The sequence below is a fragment of the Bombina bombina genome, chromosome 12 (assembly GCF_027579735.1).
Source record: "Bombina bombina isolate aBomBom1 chromosome 12, aBomBom1.pri, whole genome shotgun sequence".
Taxonomy (NCBI): domain Eukaryota; kingdom Metazoa; phylum Chordata; class Amphibia; order Anura; family Bombinatoridae; genus Bombina; species Bombina bombina.
In genome coordinates this window covers 145433171-145457848 of record NC_069510.1, presented here as the reverse complement: position 1 = coordinate 145457848, position 24678 = coordinate 145433171, and the positions used below count along the sequence as shown (strand labels likewise).

General features: G+C 29.4%; 1 protein-coding gene across 1 annotated transcript in view; it reads right to left on the bottom strand.

Moving 5' to 3' along the window:
• Positions 1 to 19325, bottom strand: part of LOC128642628 (protein Niban 2) — a 306526-nt gene extending 287201 nt beyond the window's left edge. The window contains exon 1 of the mRNA XM_053695409.1: positions 19235 to 19325. Within this exon, the coding sequence (XP_053551384.1) occupies positions 19235 to 19316 (82 nt within the window). The 5' untranslated portion in view covers positions 19317 to 19325. The remainder of the gene's footprint in view (positions 1 to 19234) is intronic.
• Positions 19326 to 24678: the final 5353 nt, after the last annotated feature.

Here is a 24678-nt window from a genome sequence, read left to right as displayed (position 1 = left end):
GGTTAATTAGGGAGCTTGTAGGGTTAATTTTAGCTTTAGTGTAGTGTAGAAGACAACCCCAAGTATTGATCTAGGCCCATTTTGGTATATTTTATGCCACCATTTCACCGCCATATGCGAGCAAATAAAAAAAAAAACTTTACATTTTTCACAATTTTAGGTTTCTCACTGAAATTATTTACAAACAGCTTGTGCAATTATGGCAGAAATTGTTGTAAAAGCTTCTCTGGGATCCCCTTTGTTCAGAAATAGCAGATTTATATGGCTTTGGCGTTGCTTTTTGGTAATTAGAAGGCCGATAAATGATGCTGCGCACCACACGTGAATTATGCCCAGCAGTGAAGGGGTTAAATTAGGTAGCTTGTAGAGAGCTTGCAGGGTTAATTTTAGAGATCAGCCTCCCACCTGACACATCCCACCCCCTGATCCCTCCCAAACAGCTCTCTTCCCTCCCCCACCCCACAATTGTTACCGCCATCTTAAGTACTGGCAGAAAGTCTGCCAGTACTAAATAAAAGAGTTTTGTTTTTTTTAAAATAAAAATTATAAAATATTTTAGTTGTGATGGACCCCTGCCTTAGCACCAACCTCCCTGATCCCCCCCTCCAGCTCTCTAACCCTCTCCCCTACCTAATTACCGCCATCTTGGGTACTGGCAGCTGTCTGCCAGTACCCAGTTTGGCCCACAAACCAAACTTATTTTAATTGTATTTATAACTGTTATTTGTGTTTAATTATTTCTGTAGTGTAGCAGCCCCCCCACCCCCTCACAGATCCTTTTAAATATCAAAAAAATAAAATTATTTTTTCCCCTTACTTTTTCATTGGTGTCAGTGTGGCTAATGTGTGCATGTGCACGGGCACGGGCGCCCACGTGCATGCGCGCCCACCCGTGCACGTGCACGCGCGCATCGTGCACGCGCGCGCACACACTCCCTCCTCCCACCGGTCAGAGGCACCATCGGCACCATCACTACCGGTGCAGAGAGGGCCACAGAGTGGCTCTCTCTGCATCGGAGTCTTGTAAAGGTGTATTGCAGGATGCCTCCATATCGAGGCATCACTGCAATACCCTCAGAGCTGCTGGAAGTGATTGTGATCACTTCCAGCACTCTGTTAGACAACTGACGTACCAGGTACGTCCATTGTCATTAACTGATTGTTAATGCATGACGTACCTGGTACGTCAGTTGTCATTAAGGGGTTAAGGGGCCTATTTATCAATGTGCGAGCGGACATGATTAAGATAAAATTATTTAGCACTGTCTCTGCAAAGGTTAATTAAATACAGAGCTCACATAGCTATACCTGTGGTTTGAGCTTATGTTTGATTTTCTGCCTAAGAGTATTAAAATATATGACTTTATTTAGAATTTTATTTATATTACTTTGGTCTTATGATTTTTTTAAGCCCCGCCCCCGCCCACCACATTCATTTAAAATGTTTGCCGCAGGGGGTCCCTCTTTTTAATTTTGAAATGTTGGGAGGTATGTATATGTGCATGTATGCGTGTGTACCTAGGTGTATGTAAGTATACTTGTGTATGCACGTGTATGTGTGTATGTTTGTGTGTACATATGTACCTAGGTGTATGTAAGTATACATGTGTACCTAGGTGTGTATCTATGTATGTATGCATGCATATGTGTACAATTACATATGCATGTATGTATGTATGTGTATAATTACATATTTATGTATGTGTCTGTATGTATGTGTATACAATTACATATGTATGTATGTGTATGTATGTATGTTTGTGTGTACATATGTATATATGTGCATGTATGCATGTGTACCTAGGTGTATGTAAGTATACATGTGTACCTAGGTGTGTATCTATGTATGTATGCATGTGTGTACAATTACATATGTATGTATGTGTCTGTATGCATGTGTATGTACATGTATGTGTCTGTATGCATGTGTATGTACATGTATGTGTCTGTATGCATGTGTATGTACATGTATGTGTCTGTATGGATGTGTATGTACATGTATGTGTCTGTATGCATGTGTATGTACATGTATGTGTCTGTATGAATGTGTATGTACATGTATGTGTCTGTATGAATGTGTATGTACATGTATGTGTCTGTATGCATGTGTATGTACATGTATGTGTCTGTATGCATGTGTATGTACATGTATGTGTCTGTATGTATGTGTATGTACATGTATGTGTCTGTATGCATGTGTATGTACATGTATGTGTCTGTATGCATGTGTATGTACATGTATGTGTCTGTATGAATGTGTATGTACATGTATGTGTCTGTATGAATGTGTATGTACATGTATGTGTCTGTATGAATGTGTATGTACATGTATGTGTCTGTATGCATGTGTATGTACATGTATGTGTCTGTATGCATGTGTATGTACATGTATGTGTCTGTATGCATGTGTATGTACATGTATGTGTCTGTATGTATGTGTATGTACATGTATGTGTCTGTATGCATGTGTATGTACATGTATGTGTCTGTATGCATGTGTATGTACATGTATGTGTCTGTATGTATGTGTATGTACATGTATGTGTCTGTATGCATGTGTATGTACATGTATGTGTCTGTATGTATGTGTATGTACATGTATGTGTCTGTATGCATGTGTATGTACATGTATGTGTCTGTATGCATGTGTATGTACATGTATGTGTCTGTATGTATGTGTATGTACATGTATGTGTCTGTATGCATGTGTATGTACATGTATGTGTCTGTATGCATGTGTATGTACATGTATGTGTCTGTATGCATGTGTATGTACATGTATGTGTCTGTATGCATGTGTATGTACATGTATGTGTCTGTATGCATGTGTATGTACATGTATGTGTGTACATTTGTATATATGTAACAGTATGTGTGCAGTGTTTTAAACTTAGAGTTCAATACAAAACCATGTTTTTTTTTAAATAAGTAAAGAAAGTTGCTATTTAACCTTTGGCTTAGTGCATCTTCTGATTAGCTCTCGATACGAGTATGATTTTTTTCAGTTTGCCCCATAGAAGTTTATTATGTGAGGGATTTAGTGCAATGTTAGTGCACAATAGCGCTAATATTTGTAATCTAGTTTTTTTATGGAGAATAATATTTTACATTACACGTCCCTTAAATTGCTATCATATTTCTCTATAATAACATACTATATAATATGATTTATATGATATAATATAAAATTATGGCTCCACATGTGTTTATACTGCTGTGAGTCTCACATTGCATCTTGTCTCCACTCATCCAAAGCATGAGGACATCGCTCAGGAAGTCTTCGCCTGTGGCTTATTTGTGACATTTTTCTTACAAAGCAGCTTAATGCACTAAATATAGTCCAGCCTGGCAACGGTGGCGCTGGGCCAGGTATCTGGGTGTGGATCTTGGTGACTAATTGGCATGACTACTGGTGAGCAACTCTGACATCTAGTGGTAGATTGATAAACTGCAACCTCTGGAACACAAGGGCAAAAGTTGTGTTTACATTTGAACAATGAAGTCTATTCCCCAAGATCCGGTACAGAGCTAGTTTCCATTGAGCCGTCATTCGGTTTCCGTGTGCTCACAAACCGTTAAATAAGCTGTCGGAAGCAATATCGTTCACCAACTGCTTTCAACGGCCCGTTATAACCCAATTTCGGCAACCGGACTCCGGCTGCTGAAAACATTATCGTGTCCCATACAAAGTATCAGAAGTCGCTAATCTTTAAATTATACCCGGTTCCAATGCCTGCGCAAACTGTTACTACACTGTTGGAGACTGCCGATACAGTAACAAAAATTACACCCAGCTCAGCTAGGTGTAAAACAGGAAAAAGGTGCCTTTTGAGACCTTTTTCCCATTGAAATCGAACCGACACTTAAAAACCCCTCTATCCACCCCCCCACATCGCAACTTATGTATTAACCTCTAAGCTGCCATGCCCCCACAACGCAAACTAGCTATTAAAGCTATTAACCCCTAATCCGCCATGCCCCACAACGCAAACTAGCTATTAAAACTATTAACCCCTAATCCGCCATGCCCCACAACGCAAATAATTAATCACTTAGCCCCTAACCTAACATCCCCTAAATTAACCTCCATTACATTAATTTAAAAAATCCTAAATTACAAATAAAATAAAAATCCTAACATTAATTTAAAAATGAAACCTAAGATTAAAGTACAATAATTAAATCTAAAATTAAAAAAAAATAAAAAAGGCTAAAATTACAGAAAAAAATAAACCAAACTATCCAAAATAAAAAAATTAAACCTAATCCCTATGAAAATAAAAAAGCCCCCCCAATAAAACACCCCCTAATCTAAACTAAGCTACTAATAGCCCTTAAAAGGCTACAGCTCTTTTATGTGTAAAAAAATACTAAGTCCCCCCCTCTAACAGTAAAAACCCCCACCCACCAAACCCCCCAAAATAAAAAAACCTAACACTAAAAAAATCCTAAACTACCCATTGCCCCTTAAGGTGCATTTGTATCAGCAGAGGCATAACCAGAAACCACAGGGCCCAGTTGCAAGAATACAAGAAGGGCCCCGCAAAGGCTCGCGCGCAAACAGGGGCATCAAGGTCAATGCAGAGCTTCATAATTTGTCCCCAATGTGTTCATCAAGCTCACAGTAGTGCATTGCTGCTACTTAAACAAAGGATACAAAGAGAAAGAAGCAAATGTGATAATTTAACTATAGTTGTTTAAAATTGTATGCATCTGCACTCTCACTTCTACAGAGTCAGCGACCATTGTGCCGGATCCAAATATATATGTAAGTGTATAGATATATAGATATATGTAAGTGTATAGATATATAGATATATGTAAGTGTATAGATATATAGATATATGTAAGTGTATAGATATATGTAAGTGTATAGATATATGTAAGTGTATAGATATATAGATATATGTAAGTGTATAGATATATAGATATATGTAAGTGTATAGATATATAGATATATGTAAGTGTATAGAGATATAGATATATGTAAGTGTATAGATATAGATATATGTAAGTGTATAGATATATAGATATATGTAAGTGTATAGATATATAGATATATGTAAGTGTATAGATATATAGATATATGTAAGTGTATAGAGATATAGATATATGTAAGTGTATAGATATAGATATATGTAAGTTTATAGATATATAGATATATGTAAGTGTATAGATATAGATATATGTAAGTGTATAGATATATAGATATATGTAAGTGTATAGAGATATAGATATATGTAAGTGTATAGATATAGATATATGTAAGTGTATAGATATAGATATATGTAAGTGTATAGATATAGATATATGTAAGTGTATAGATATAGATATATGTAAGTGTATAGATATAGATATATGTAAGTGTATAGAGATATAGATATATGTAAGTGTATAGATATATAGATATATGTAAGTGTATAGAGATATAGATATATGTAAGTGTATAGATATAGATATATGTAAGTGTATAGATATAGATATATGTAAGTGTATAGAGATATAGATATATGTAAGTGTATAGATATAGATATATGTAAGTGTATAGATATAGATATATGTAAGTTTATAGATATATAGATATATGTAAGTGTATAGATATAGATATATGTAAGTGTATAGAGATATAGATATATGTAAGTGTATAGATATAGATATATGTAAGTGTATAGATATAGATATATGTAAGTGTATAGATATAGATATATGTAAGTGTATAGATATAGATATATGTAAGTGTATAGATATATAGATATATGATGAAGTATAGATATATAGATATATGTAGTGTACTAGTTAATAGATATATGTAAGTGTATAGATATATAGATATATGTAAGTGTATAGTATATAGATATATGTAAGTGTATAGATATATAGATATATGTAAGTGTATAGATATATAGATATATGTAAGTGTATAGATCTTAGATATATGTAAGTGTATAGATATATAGATATATGTAAGTGTATAGATATATAGATATATGTAAGTGTATAGCTATATAGATATATGTAAGTGTATAGATATAGATATATGTAAGTGTATAGATATTATACTATATGTAAGTGTATAGATATATAGATATATGTAAGTGTATAGAGATAGTAGATATATGTAAGTGTATAGATATAGATATATGTAAGTGTATAGAGATATAGATATATGTAAGTGTATAGATATATAGATATATGTAAGTGTATAGATACTATAGATATATGTAAGTGTATAGATATATAGATATATGTAAGTGTATAGATATAGATATATGTAAGTGTATAGATATATAGATATATGTAAGTGTATAGATATAGATATATGTAAGTGTATAGATATATAGATATATGTAAGTGTATAGATATAGATATATGTAAGTGTATAGATATATAGATATATGTAAGTGTATAGATATATAGATATATGTAAGTGTATAGATATATAGATATATGTAAGTGTATAGATATAGATATATGTAAGTGTATAGATATATGTAAGTGTATAGATATATAGATATATGTAAGTGTATAGATATATAGATATATGTAAGTGTATAGATATAGATATATGTAAGTTTATAGATATATAGATATATGTAAGTGTATAGATATAGATATATGTAAGTGTATAGATATATGTAAGTGTATAGATATATAGATATATGTAAGTGTATAGATATATAGATATATGTAAGTGTATAGATATAGATATATGTAAGTGTATAGATATATAGATATATGTAAGTGTATAGATATAGATATATGTAAGTGTATAGATATATAGATATATGTAAGTGTATAGATATATAGATATGTAAGTGTACTATAGATATAGATATATGGTAAGTGTATAGATATTAGATATATGTAAGTGTATAGATATAGATATATGTAATGTATAGATATATAGATAATATGTAAGTGTTAGAGATTATATATATATGTAAGTGTATAGAGATATATAGATATATGTAAGTGAATAGATATATAGATATATGTAAGTGTATAGATATTAGATTATATGTAAGTGTATAGATATATAGATATATGTAAGTGTATAGATATATAGATATATGTAAGTGTATAGATATAGATATATGTAAGTGTATAGATATATAGATATATGTAAGTGTATAGATATAGAGTACATATATGTAAGTGTATAGATATATAGATATATGTAAGTGTATAGATATATAGATTATAGTAAAGTGTATAGATATCATAGATATATGTAAGTGTATAGAGTATAGATATATGTAAGTGTATAGATATAGATAATGTAAGTGTATAGATATAGATATATGTAAGTGTATAAGAGTATAGATATATGTAATTGTATAGGCGATATAGATATAAGTAAGTGTTAGAGTATATAGATATATGTAAGTGTTATAGAGATATAGATATATGTAAGTGTATAGATTAAGATAGATATATGTAAGTGTATAGATATATAGATATATGTAAGTGTATAGATATATAGATATATGTAAGTGTATAGATATAAAGATATGTAAGTGTATAGATATAGTAGATATATGTAAGTGTATAGATATAAATATATATGTAAGTGTATAGATATATGTAAGTGTATAGATATATAGATATATGTAAGTGTATAGATATATAGATATATGTAAGTGTATAGATATATAGATATATGTAAGTGTATAGATATAGATATATGTAAGTGTATAGATATAGATATATGTAAGTGTATAGATATATAGATATATGTAAGTGTATAGAGATATAGATATATGTAAGTGTATAGATATAGATATATGTAAGTGTATAGATATATAGATATATGTAAGTGTATAGATATATAGATATATGTAAGTGTATAGATATATAGATATATGTAAGTGTATAGATATAGATATATGTAAGTGTATAGATATAGATATATGTAAGTGTATAGAGATATAGATATATGTAAGTGTATAGAGATATAGATATATGTAAGTGTATAGATATATAGATATATGTAAGTGTATAGATATATAGATATATGTAAGTGTATAGATATATAGATATATGTAAGTGTATAGATATATAGATATATGTAAGTGTATAGATATATAGATATATGTAAGTGTATAGATATATAGATATATGTAAGTGTATAGATATATAGATATATGTAAGTGTATAGATATATGTAAGTGTATAGATATATAGATATATGTAAGTGTATAGAGATATAGATATATGTAAGTGTATAGATATAGATATATGTAAGTGTATAGATATAGATATATGTAAGTGTATAGATATAGATATATGTAAGTGTATAGATATATAGATATATGTAAGTGTATAGATATATGTAAGTGTATAGATATATAGATATACGTAAGTGTATAGATATATAGATATATGTAAGTGTATAGAGATATAGATATATGTAAGTGTATAGATATATAGATATATGTAAGTGTATAGATATAGATATATGTAAGTGTATAGATATAGATATATGTAAGTGTATAGATATATAGATATATGTAAGTGTATAGATATATAGATATATGTAAGTGTATAGAGATATAGATATATGTAAGTGTATAGATATATGTAAGTGTATAGATATATGTAAGTGTATAGATATATAGATATATGTAAGTGTATAGATATATAGATATATGTAAGTGTATAGATATATAGATATATGTAAGTGTATAGATATAGATATATGTAAGTGTATAGATATAGATATATGTAAGTGTATAGATATAGATATATGTAAGTGTATAGAGATATAGATATATGTAAGTGTATAGATATAGATATATGTAAGTGTTATAGAATAGATATATGTAAGTGTATAGATAGAAGATATATGTAAGTGTATAGATATATAGATATATGTAAGTGTATAGATATATAGATATATGTAAGTGTATAGAGATATAGATATATGTAAGTGTAGTATAGAATATGTAAGTGTATAGATATATTTAAGTGTATAGTATAGATATATGTAAGTGTATAGATATAGATATATGTAAGTGTATAGATATATAGATTATGTAATGTATAGATAAGATATAGTAATGTATAATATAGATATATGTAAGTGTATAGATATAGATATATGTAAGTGTATAGAGATACGATATATGTAAGTGTATAGATAATAGATATATGTAAGTGTATAGATATAGATATATGTAAGTGTATAGATATAGATATATGTAAGTGTATAGAGATATAGATATATGTAAGTGTATAGATATATAGATATATGTAAGTGTATAGATATAGATATATGTAAGTGTATAGATATATAGATATATGTAAGTGTATAGAGATATAGATATATGTAAGTGTATAGATATATGTAAGTGTATAGTGATAGTATAGATATATGTAAGTGTATAGTATATAGATATATGTAAGTGTATAGATATAGATATATGTAAGTGTATAGATATATAGATATATGTAAGTGTATAGATATAAGATATATGTAAGTGTATAGATATAGATATATGTAAGTGTATAGATATAGATATATGTAAGTGTATAGATATAGATATATGTAAGTGTATAGATATAGATATATGTAAGTGTATAGATATATAGATATATGTAAGTGTATAGATATAGATATATGTAAGTGTATAGATATATAGATATATGTAAGTGTATAGATATATAGATATATGTAAGTGTATAGATATATAGATATATGTAAGTGTATAGATATAGATATATGTAAGTGTATAGATATATAGATATATGTAAGTGTATAGATATAGATATATGTAAGTGTATAGATATATAGATATATGTAAGTGTATAGATATATAGATATATGTAAGTGTATAGATATAGATATATGTAAGTGTATAGATATATAGATATATGTAAGTGTATAGATATATAGATATATGTAAGTGTATAGATATATAGATATATGTAAGTGTATAGATATAGATATATGTAAGTGTATAGATATATAGATATATGTAAGTGTATAGATATATAGATATATGTAAGTGTATAGAGATATAGATATATGTAAGTGTATAGATATATAGATATATGTAAGTGTATAGATATATAGATATATGTAAGTGTATAGATATATAGATATATGTAAGTGTATAGATATAGATATATGTAAGTGTATAGATATAGATATATGTAAGTGTATAGATATATAGATATATGTAAGTGTAGATATATGTAAGTGTATAGAGATATAGATATATGTAAGTGTATAGATATATAGATATATGTAGTGTATAGATATATAGATATATGTAAGTGTATATATATATAGATATATGTAAGTTTATAGATATATAGATATATGTAAGTGTATAGATATAGATATATGTAAGTGTATAGATATATAGATATATGTAAGTGTATAGATATAGATATATGTAAGTGTATAGATATATAGATATATGTAAGTGTATAGAGATATAGATATATGTAAGTGTATAGATATATAGATATATGTAAGTGTATAGATATATAGATATATGTAAGTGTATAGATATATAGATATATGTAAGTGTATAGATATATAGATATATGTAAGTGTATAGATATATGTAAGTGTATAGATATAGATATATGTAAGTGTATAGATATAGATATATGTAAGTGTATAGATATATAGATATATGTAAGTGTATAGATATATAGATATATGTAAGTGTATAGATATATAGATATATGTAAGTGTATAGATATATAGATATATGTAAGTGTATAGATATATAGATATATGTAAGTGTATAGATATATAGATATATGTAAGTGTATAGATATATAGATATATGTAAGTGTATAGATATAGATATATGTAAGTGTATAGATATATGTAAGTGTATAGATATATAGATATATGTAAGTGTATAGATATAGATATATGTAAGTGTATAGATATATAGATATATGTAAGTGTATAGATATATGTAAGTGTATAGATATATAGATATATGTAAGTGTATAGATATATGTAAGTGTATAGATATATAGATATATGTAAGTGTATAGATATATAGATATATGTAAGTGTATAGATATATAGATATATGTAAGTGTATAGATATATAGATATATGTAAGTGTATAGATATATAGATATATGTAAGTGTATAGATATATAGATATATGTAAGTGTATAGATATAGATATATGTAAGTGTATAGAGATATAGATATATGTAAGTGTATAGAGATATAGATATATGTAAGTGTATAGATATATAGATATATGTAAGTGTATAGATATATAGATATATGTAAGTGTATAGATATATAGATATATGTAAGTGTATAGATATATAGATATATGTAAGTGTATAGAATATAGATATATGTAAGTGTATAGATATATAGATATATGTAAGTGTATAGATATATAGATATATGTAAGTGTATAGATATATAGATATATGTAAGTGTATAGATATAGATATATGTAAGTGTATAGATATATAGATATATGTAAGTGTATAGATATATAGATATATGTAAGTGTATAGATATAGATATATGTAAGTGTATAGATATATAGATATATGTAAGTGTATAGATATATAGATATATGTAAGTGTATAGATATATAGATATATGTAAGTGTATAGATATATAGATATATGTAAGTGTATAGATATAGATATATGTAAGTGTATAGAGATATAGATATATGTAAGTGTATTAGATATAGATATATGTAAGTGTATAGATATATAGATATATGTAAGTGTAAGATATGTAGTGTAAGATATAGATATATGTAAGTGTATAGATATAGATATATGTAAGTGTATAGATATAGATATATGTAAGTGTATAGATAATAGATATATGTAAGTGTATAGATATATAGATATATGTAAGGTATAGATAGAATATGTAAGTGTATAGATATAGATATATGTAAGTGTATAGATATATAGATATATGTAAGTGTATAGAATATAGATATATGTAAGTGTAATAGATATATGTAGTGTATAGATATATAGATAAAGTAGTGTATAGATATATAGATATATGTAAGTGTATAGATATATAGATATATGTAAGTGTATAGATATATAGATATATGTAAGTGTATAGATATAGATATATGTAAGTGTATAGATATAGATATATGTAAGTGTATAGATATAGATATATGTAAGTGTATAGAGATATAGATATATGTAAGTGTATAGATATAGATATATGTAAGTGTATAGATATATAGATATATGTAAGTGTATAGATATATAGATATATGTAAGTGTATAGATATATAGATATATGTAAGTGTATAGATATATAGATATATGTAAGTGTATAGATATAGATATATGTAAGTGTATAGATATATAGATATATGTAAGTGTATAGAATATAGATATATGTAAGTGTATAGATATAGATATATGTAAGTGTATAGATATCAGATATATGTAAGTGTATATATATAGATATATGTAAGTGTAAGATATAGATATATGTAAGTGTATAGATATATAGATATATGTAAGTGTATAGATATATAGATATATGTAAGTGTATAGATATATAGATATATGTAAGTGTATAGATATATAGATATATGTAAGTGTATAGAGATATAGATATATGTAAGTGTATAGATATATAGATATATGTAAGTGTATAGATATAGATATATGTAAGTGTATAGATATATAGATATATGTAAGTGTATAGATATAGATATATGTAAGTGTATAGATATAGATATATGTAAGTGTATAGATATAGATATATGTAAGTGTATAGATATATAGATATATGTAAGTGTATAGAAAGTAAGTATAGATATAAGATATATGTAAGTGTATAGATATATAGATATATGTAAGTGTATAGATAATAGATATATGTAAGTGTATAGATATATAGATATATGTAAGTGTATAGATATATAGAATATGTAGGTATAGATATATGTAAGTGTATAGATATATAGATATATGTAAGTGTATAGATATATAGATATATGTAAGTGTATAGATATATAGATATATGTAAGTGTATAGATATATTCCCCGCATATAATGTAAGATGTATAGATATATAGATATTACTGTAAGTGTATAGATATATAGATATATGTAAGTGCTATAGATATAATATATGTAAAGTGTATAGAGATAATAGATATCATGTAAGTGCTATAGATATATGATACTATTGTAAGTGGTATAGATATAGATATATGTAAGTGTATAGATATAGATATAGTAAGTGTAAAGATCATAGATATATGTAAGTAGTATAGATATAGATATCATGTAAGTGGTAATAGATATAGATATATGTAAGTGAAGATCTATAGAATATATTTAAGTATAGATATATAGATATATGTAAGTGTATAGAATAGATATATGTAAAGTGTATAAGATATAGATATATGTAAGTGTATAGATTTATAGATATATGTAAGTGTATAGATATATAGATATATCGTAAGTGTATAGATATAGATATATGTAAGTGTATAGATATATAGATATATGTAAGATGTATAGATATATAGATATATGTAAGTGTATAGATATATAGATATATGTAAGTGTATAGATATATAGATATATGTAAGTGTATATATGTAAGTGTATAGATATATAGATATATGTAAGTTTTTATAGATATATGTAAGTGTATAGATATATAGATATATGTAAGTGTATAGATATAGATATATGTAAGTGTATAGATATATAGATATATGTAAGTGTATAGATATATAGATATATGTAAGTGTATAGATATATAGATATATGTAAGTGTATAGATATATAGATATATGTAAGTGTATAGATATATAGATATATGTAAGTGTATAGATATATAGATATATGTAAGTGTATAGATATAGATATATGTAAGTGTATAGATATATAGATATATGTAAGTGTATAGATATATAGATATATGTAAGTGTATAGATATATAGATATATGTAAGTGTATAGATATATAGATATATGTAAGTGTATAGATATAGATATATGTAAGTGTATAGATATATAGATATATGTAAGTGTATAGATATAGATATATGTAAGTGTATAGATATATAGATATATGTAAGTGTATAGATATAGATATATGTAATGTGTATAGATATTATAGATATATGTAAGTGTATAGATATATAAGATATATGTAGGTGTATAGATATATAGATATATGTAAGTGTATAGATATAGATATATGTAAGTGTATAGATATATAGATATATGTAAGTGTATAGATATATAGATCTATGTAAGTGTATAGATATAGATATATGTAAGTGTATAGATATAGATATATGTAAGTGTATAGATATAGATATATGTAAGTGTATAGATATATAGATATATGTAAGTGTATAGATATATAGATATATGTAAGTGTATAGATATATAGATATATGTAAGTGTATAGATATAGATATATGTAAGTGTATAGAGATATAGATATATGTAAGTGTATAGATATATGTAAGTGTATAGATATATGTAAGTGTAAGATGTATAGTATATAGATATATGTAAGTGTATAGTATAAGATATATGTAAGTGATATAGATATAGATATATGTAAGTGTATAGATATATAGATATATGTAAGTGTATAGATATATAGATATATGTAAGTGTATAGATATAGATATATGTAAGTGTATAGATATATGATATATGAAGTGTATAGATATATAGATATATGTAAGTGTATAGATATAGATATATGTAAGTGTATAGATATATAGATATATGTAAGTGTATAGATATATAGATATATGTAAGTGTATAGATATATAGATATATGTAAGTGTATAGAGATATAGATATATGTAAGTGTATAGATATATAGATATATGTAAGTGTATAGATATAGATATATGTAAGTGTATAGATATATAGATATATGTAAGTGTATAGATATATGTAAGTGTATAGATATATAGATATATGTAAGTGTATAGATATATGTAAGTGTATAGATATATAGATATATGTAAGTGTATAGATATATGTAAGTGTATAGATATATAGATATATGTAAGTGTATAGATATATGTAAGTGTATAGATATATAGATATATGTAAGTGTATAGATATATAGATATATGTAAGTGTATAGATATATGTAAGTGTATAGATATATAGATATATGTAAGTGTATAGATATATGTAAGTGTATAGATATATAGATATATGTAAGTGTATAGAGATATAGATATATGTAAGTGTATAGAGATATAGATATATGTAAGTGTATAGATATATAGATATATGTAAGTGTATAGATATATAGATATATGTAAGTGTATAGATATATAGATATATGTAAGTGTATAGATATATAGATATATGTAAGTGTATAGATATATGTAAGTGTATAGATATATAGATATATGTAAGTGTATAGATATATAGATATATGTAAGTGTATAGATATATAGATATATGTAAGTGTATAGATATATGTAAGTGTATAGATATAGATATATGTAAGTGTATAGATATATAGATATATGTAAGTGTATAGATATACTGTATATAGATAGATAGATAGATAGATAGATAGATAGATAGATAGATAGATAGATAAAGATATATATATGTAAGTGCATAGATATATAGATATATGTAAGTGTATAGATATATAGATATATGTAAGTGTATAGATATATGTAAGTGTATAGATATATAGATATATGTAAGTGTATAGATATATAGATATATGTAAGTGTATAGATATATGTAAGTGTATAGATATATAGATATATGTAAGTGTATAGATATATGTAAGTGTATAGATATATAGATATATGTAAGTGTATAGATATATGTAAGTGTATAGATATATAGATATATGTAAGTGTATAGATATATAGATATATGTAAGTGTATAGATATATAGATATATGTAAGTGTATAGATATATAGATATATGTAAGTGTATAGATATATAGATATATGTAAGTGTATAGATATATAGATATATGTAAGTGTATAGATATATGTAAGTGTATAGATATAGATATATGTAAGTGTATAGATATATAGATATATGTAAGTGTATAGATATACTGTATATAGATAGATAGATAGATAGATAGATAGATAGATAAAGATATATATATGTAAGTGTATAGATATATAGATATATGTAAGTGTATAGAGATATAGATATATGTAAGTGTATAGATATATAGATATATGTAAGTGTATAGATATATGTAAGTGTATAGATATAGATATATGTAAGTGTATAGATATAGATATATGTAAGTGTATAGATATAGATATATGTAAGTGTATAGAGATATAGATATATGTAAGTGTATAGATATATAGATATATGTAAGTGTATAGAGATATAGATATATGTAAGTGTATAGATATATAGATATATGTAAGTGTATAGATATATAGATATATGTAAGTGTATAGATATATAGATATATGTAAGTGTATAGATATATAGATATATGTAAGTGTATAGATATATAGATATATGTAGGTGTATAGATATATAGATATATGTAAGTGTATAGATATAGATATATGTAAGTGTATAGATATATAGATATATGTAAGTGTATAGATATATAGATATATGTAAGTGTATAGATATATAGATATATGTAAGTGTATAGATAGATAGATATATGTAAGTGTATAGATATATAGATAGATAGATAGATAGATAGATAGATAGATAGATAGATAAAGATAGATATATGTAAGTGTATAGATATATAGATATATGTAGGTGTATAGATATATAGATATATGTAAGTGTATAGATATAGATATATGTAAGTGTATAGATATATAGATATATGTAAGTGTATAGATATATAGATATATGTAAGTGTATAGATATATAGATATATGTAAGTGTATAGATATATAGATATATGTAAGTGTATAGATATATAGATATATGTAAGTGTATAGATATATAGATATATGTAGGTGTATAGATATATAGATATATGTAAGTGTATAGATATAGATATATGTAAGTGTATAGATATATAGATATATGTAAGTGTATAGATATATAGATATATGTAAGTGTATAGATATATAGATATATGTAAGTGTATAGATATAGATATATGTAAGTGTATAGATAGATAGATATATGTAAGTGTATAGATATATAGATAGATAGATAGATAGATAAAGATAGATATATGTAAGTGTATAGATATATAGATATATGTAAGTGTATAGATATACTGTATATAGATAGATAGATAGATAGATAGATAGATAGATAAAGATATATATATGTAAGTGCATAGATATATAGATATATGTAAGTGTATAGATAGATATATATATGTAAGTGTATAGATATACTGTATATAGATAGATAGATAGATAGATAGATAGATAGATAAAGATAGATATATGTAAGTGTATAGATATATAGATATATGTAAGTGTATAGATAGATATATATATGTAAGTGTATAGATATACTGTATATAGATAGATAGATAGATAGATAGATAGATAGATAGATAAAGATATATATATGTAAGTGCATAGATATATAGATATATGTAAGTGTATAGATAGATATATATATGTAAGTGTATAGATAGATATATATATGTAAGTGTATAGATATACTGTATATAGATAGATAGATAGATAGATAGATAGATAAAGATATATATATGTAAGTGTATAGATATAGATATATGTAAGTGTATAGATAGATATATATATGTAAGTGTATAGATATACTGTATATAGATAGATAGATAGATAGATAGATAGATAAAGATAGATATATGTAAGTGTATAGATATAGATATATGTAAGTGTATAGATAGATATATATATGTAAGTGTATAGATATACTGTATATAGATAGATAGATAGATAGATAGATAGATAGATAAAGATATATATATGTAAGTGTATAGATATAGATATATGTAAGTGTATAGATAGATATATATATGTAAGTGTATAGATATACTGTATATAGATAGATAGATAGATAGATAGATAGATAAAGATATATATATGTAAGTGCATAGATATATATATATATATATATATATATAGATAGATAGATAGATAGATAGATAGATAAAGATATATATATGTAAGTGCATAGATATATAGATATATGTAAGTGTATAGATAGATATATATATGTAAGTGTATAGATATACTGTATATAGATAGATAGATAGATAGATAGATAGATAGATAAAGATATATATATCTGTATATATATATATTTATTTTGGTCTATATATATAAATACTATTATATCAGTCTTCTGTAACTATTCTAGAGACTAGAGCTGAAAACAATTAGTTGCATCCATCTCGGTTTTTTTCACGTTGACCTTAGTCTTACCTTAGTGCTACTCACTGGGCATCCATGCAGGAGTACTAGACGTCTGCCTCCACGCTGACAATGTGAGTGACTCTCAGAATTAACCCTCTGGTTGCTCGACATGCAGCTAGATGCATCATGGTCCCACTCACACAGGACGCCCCAGACAGCCCTGATTCTCCACCTGGCTAGCTGCCCATATTGCCAGCGACGCGCCTGAAAAAGGACCTGCGCTCTCTGTGCTGCGCCTGCGCCAGGCTTTTAGAATTTAAAATAAATAATAATATTATGATGTGTACTGCGACGGGGGCGGGGCAGACACGGCAGCAGAGGTAGCAGAACCGCAGCATCAGCAGCCACCAGCTCGGCAAGTAAAATGTACTCACAAGCAGCTCACTACTTGTCTAGCTGCTGCGACTGCTGTAAGTTCTTCATGTCTGCTGCTGTGCGATGCCTGTGACTTCTGAAATCTGGGGATGGGTGGGTCCCCCTGTGTGACAAGCACGGATGATCTTCGCGAAGCATTGTGCTATAGCCTGGCTGTGTGCGACCAGGCCTGTGCTGGATAATCAGAGTCGCACAAAGCCAGTGCGAGGCTGAGTGTGCTGCACCCGCCGAGAGCCAGCCCTGCCCAGTGCCCACATTTGCACTCCTCATCCAGGTGGCAGCCTTGCAAGGTGGGACTGGGGATCATGATGTAGCCATGTAAATGTGTCCGCAGCAGAGCAGCATTCCATGAGGTTGCGATCTCTGCATCCCTGGTAGTTCCGTCATTGTGTATGGGCATTGTCCTTAAACGGGCATTTAGCCCAAAATCCCTAATCTAAAAAAAAAATAAAAAAAAAAATAACTCTAAGCCCCAAATAGGTACTCACCGTTCCTTAAGTCTGGCGGAGAAGGTCCTCTTCCAGGCGGCGGTGAAGTCTTCTTGGAGCCGACTACATCTTCCATCTTCATCCAGGACCAAGCCGGCACAGAGCGGAGATGACTTTGGAATTGGAGACCATGGACCGTGGAGCCATGGAGCGTGGAGGATCCTCTTCGTACGATCACCGCCGCAGACTGAGGATTGAATACAAAGTACACGTTTAAAAACGGTGTCACTTGCATTCCTATTGGCTGATTTGGATCTTCAAATTTAAATCAGCCAATAGGATGAGAGCTACTGAAATCCTATTGGCTGTTCTAATCAGCCAATACAGGAGTTAAACACCTAGATATATGCATACAACAGTGCAATAATAAAATGTGCTAACACTTTTTTTATTTCTGCACAGCTCTGTCTCTTCACATTGCTGAGGGTCAATACATAACGGTTTCAGCTTTAAGGAACATATGTTTTTATATCATGACACTACAACATACAGTTCATTTCTCTAGCACAAATGCATATAATGTCTCACCCCAATCATATTTGTATACTGGATTTCAGTATTTATTAATACAATTCATTTTAAATTTACACAGATTGCAACATATTTCTAAAGAGATGTATCCAAAATTCTAAGTGTATTTGAAATGAATGTATACATTGTGCAATGGTTTAATGGACCAGTTAACTGCTGGTTTTGGAATTCACAATAACAAGTGCATAAATAATTGTAATGGCTTAAATCAATGGAGAAGATGTAACTAAATGCTTTTTCTTTCGTTTTTTAATTATTGATTCATTAGAATTCCTTAAAAGGAAGTACCTAGAAGTAAGCAAGAATGCATTAACTATTATTTCTATCTAACAACCAGTAACAGCTCTGTGATTAGTGGCCAGATGACTATACATCCCAGTGTAAATACTAAATGTACAAAGACCACAGTTTTATCATTATTATTTCACTCAACATTTTCAACAACAAAAAAACATAGTTAAAGTAACGTTCTAATAATATTAGTTGTGTGTCAATAAAATTGGCATAAATATTCATTTTAAAATGAAACAAATGCTGGTTTTAGTTGTTTAAAGAAACACTGAACAGATTAAGATTGTAATATAACATGTTTTAGTAAAAAAATACTTTACAATATACTTTTAGGGGCATATTTATCAAAGTGTGAGCGGAAATGATACGATGCAGCATATCATGCCCGGTGCACATCGATAAATGCCGACAGCATTGCACAAGCTGTTCACCAGAACTGCTTGTGCAATACCGCCCCCTGCAGCGGGTGTCAATCAACCTGATCGTATTCGGGTTGATTTCTGTCCACCGCCTCAGATCAGGCGGACAAGTTAAGGAGCAGCGGTCTCATTCGGAGCTTGATAATTCGGCCCCTTATAGTTTACTTTGTCCCCTTTTCCTGTAATTTAACTTGGAAATTGTTGGTTTCACACTGAGTTTTTTTTTAAAAAGTAATGGGTGCCGCCATGTTGAAACCTAGGTTTTTTCCTTATCTATGTCTTCCACTGAGAACAATTAGGAACAGATATAAAAGAGGCAATAACAGAGATTTTGCAAAAAAAAAAAGCTATGTGAAAATCCTGTTAGTTACTATATTCCACACAGACTTGTTTGCAGTCACTTTTTTTTGTGCCTATTTCATATCAGTCTCTATTTGTCCTCAGCAAAAGAGATACACAAGGGGAAAACCTAGCTTCCAATATGGTGGTGCCCATTACTTGATAGAAAGCAAACTAAATATTTACTCTCATGAAAGAATGGTCAAAATACATCTACATAGTCTCAGATTAATCTTTGTTTTGAATACATCATTATACCTAGTATTTATTTACTGTTTAATATCTCTTTAAGTGGCAACTTTTGAATACCATATGCACTGAAAATAATAGTGAAATCTAAATGAAATTTGTGTTTTTGTTTCCGTATCTCTATATAAATCTGTGCTCTCAGTCATGTCTGTGGACATCTTTATTCTCCCTGCTTTCCCTCTAATGTAAACCTGAAAACTGCAGTTTTACAGAGAACCTGAACATTGTACATTCTGCACAGTGATTGCTTGATATATGCTGACGTTCATTTATACCTCTCCCTAATTAGTGGCAGCAAAAGGGATACAATAAACAATACTCATATCAAGGGTGTGTCCAATGACAAAACATTTGTTTTGTAGGCAAATCTATTGCAATGAAGTGATTAATGTCTAATGCATATATAATTACTTCAGTGTCCCTTTTATGTCACAATTGTGTTTTTTATCTATTCTGAATGGTTGGAAACGTTTTCTGAATCCGAAATCAGAGAATTTAGTTTAAAAAAGAAACTGTTGAAATACATCCTGCATGGATTATCTTTATGCTCTTTACAATTCTTTTTTATTGAGATTTTTGCAATAAAACATTGAATAACAGAGATTAAAGTATGGATATAGAGCATGACTGAGCCTGTAACTGATAGTTAAGAAGCAGCCATCATCAGACCGCTGCTTCCTGTAAAGTGACGTTCCTCAATCTCTCAGGACTTCTATGATCTGGGTGATTGCCAGGGCGTGCGCGGCCAGGAGGCAGTATTGCTGAAGCAGTGGCTTTTGTAAGGATAAATGCGGGCACTATATTGCTGAATGCAGTGGCACTATATTGCTGAATGCAGTGGCACTATATTGCTGAATGCAGTGGCACTATATTGCTGAATGCAGTGGCACTATATTGCTGAATGCAATGGCACTATATTGCTGAAGCAGTGGCTTTTGTAAGGATAAATGCGGGCACTATATTGCTGAATGCAGTGGCACTATATTGCTGAATGCAGTGGCACTATATTGCTGAATGCAGTGGCACTATATTGCTGAATGCAATGGCACTATATTGCTGAATGCAGTGGCACTATATTGCTGAATGCAGTGGCACTATATTGCTGAATGCAGTGGCACTATATTGCTGAATGCAGTGGCACTATATTGCTGAATGCAGTGGCACTATATTGCTGAATGCAGTGGCACTATATTGCTGAATGCAATGGCACTATATTGCTGAATGCAGTGGCACTATATTGCTGAATGCAGTGGCACTATATTGCTGAATGCAGTGGCACTATATTGCTGAATGCAGTGGCACTATATTGCTGAATGCAGTGGCACTATATTGCTGAATGCAGTGGCACTATATTGCTGAATGCAGTGGCACTATATTGCTGAATGCAGTGGCACTATATTGCTGAATGCAGTGGCTTTTGTGAGGATAAATGCGGGCACTCTATTGTTGCCCGCTAGCTGCAAAGCCAGGCGGACAGGGGTGAATATGTGTGCACTCAGAGGTTGTTAAATAGACCCCATAGTGTAAAATAGATGTGGGGAAATCCTTTAATGGAGCTTTCTTTATCACATAAAGTAGCAATGATAGCTTTAAGATTAAGTGCTTGGAGTGAATTGAAGGAATAAGAAACCCAAAAAAATAATTTGGTGATTCAGACAGACCATACCATTTAAAAAAGTTTCCAGTGATCAAGTTTGCTTAGTTCCTATGATACTATGGCCTCTAGTTATCAAGGTCTGTCGGACCTGATCCGACAGTGCGGATCAGGTCCGCCAGACCTCGCTGAATACGGAGAGCAATACGCTCTCCGTATTCAGCATTGCACCAGCAGCTCACAAGAGCTGCTGGTGCAACGCCGCCCCCTGCAGACTCGCGGACAATAGGCTGCCAGCAGGGAGGTGTCAATCAACCTGATCGTACTCGACCGGGTTGATTTCCGGCGATGTCTGTCCGCCTGCTCAGAGCAGCCGGACAGGTTATGGAGCAGCGGTCTTTGTGACCCCTGCTTCATAACTGCTGTTTCTGGCGAGCCTGCATCAAGCGCCATACGGAACTTGATAAATAGGCCCCATTGTGTTACAGAGATACCAAGATAGGCATAAGGAACACTATGTGGCAGGAAATAGTGCTACCATCTAGTGCTTTTGCAGCATTCTTGCAAAACTTCTGCCATATAGTGCTCCAGAAATGGACTGGCTCCTAAGCATACGGCACTGCTTTTCAACAAAAGACACCAAGAGAATGAAGAACAAAATGATAATAAAAGTAAATTAGAAAGTTGTTTAAAATGACATGCGCTATCTGAATCTGTTTTTATATCCCTTTAACTCCCGTCTAGCTTTTGTTGGGCATCGTCCTGTTGTTGGCAATGAAGATAAAGGTTATATCAAGGGGGCTATGCATCCAAATCAATCTACAAACAAAAATTCTGAAATAAACTAGGTTACAAGTTTCGTATAGCTTCACAAACACGCTATGGTGGTGCCGTATCAGTCGCCAGGGCTAACCTCTACAACGGAGATCATTTACAGATCGAGACAATATATACAGATGCCTTGTTTTGTGCTATACAGACTATGGTAGAGACATCAGCAGCATTTAAATATTCATGTGTGCACTTCAGTTTTGCTTATACACAATTTTGCTATATACCTGTGCTAGCACTGCCTCTGTGCATCAGAATTCACCGTGCCTACTTACAGAGTTGGTATTGGCTTGGTGCTGTCATGGTACACACTACTTCTTGTTCTTGCAAAATGTGCTGGATTTGAGGGTAAATGGGGCATGTGCAGTGATCGTTTTATTAGAAGTGTTTATACTGCAAAAAGGCTTCTGATAGAAACTAAAATGCGCTCATGCACCATTCAGGTTTGACAATTTTCTCCCCGTAAAGACTTCAAGTGATTTGCCAAAGAAAAAGGACCATTGTACAGTTTAATGAAAATAAACTCTAGTCCCTTAAGCATCACTTCAGGATATGTCTACCACATATGAATGAAAATGACCTTATCCCTGCAACCCCTAATGTAAGTAGGTCCTCGGTCAGTTATTGTACACTGTATGGCCAAAACTATGTGGACACCTCTGCTAATTATTTAGCTCAGGTGTTTTAGCCACACCTATTGCTTACAGGTGCATAAAATTCAGCACATAAAATCTCCATAGATAAACATTGGCAATACAATGGGTAAAACCGAGTATAAATGTAGCTCTCCCTCAGCTGCAGAAACAAATCTGTTTTCTATCGGCTAGATTTAAAGTTCAGCGGCCAAAGGGGTGCGTTAGCTACGCGTGTATTTTTCCCCCCGCACCTTTTAAATACCGCTGGTATTTAGAGTTCACAGAAGGGCTGCGTTAGGCTCCAAAAAGGGAGCGTAGAGCATAATTTACCGCCACTGCAATTCTCAATACCAGCGGTGCTTACGGACGCGGCCAGCTTAAAAAACGTGCTCGTGCACGATTCCCCCACAGGAAACAATGGGGCCATTTGAGCTTAAAAAAAACCCTGCAAAAAAGCAGCGTTCAGCTCCTAACGCAGCCCCATTGTTTCCTATGGGGAAACACTTCCTAAGTCTAACACCCTAACATGTAGCCCGAGTCTAAACACCCCTAACC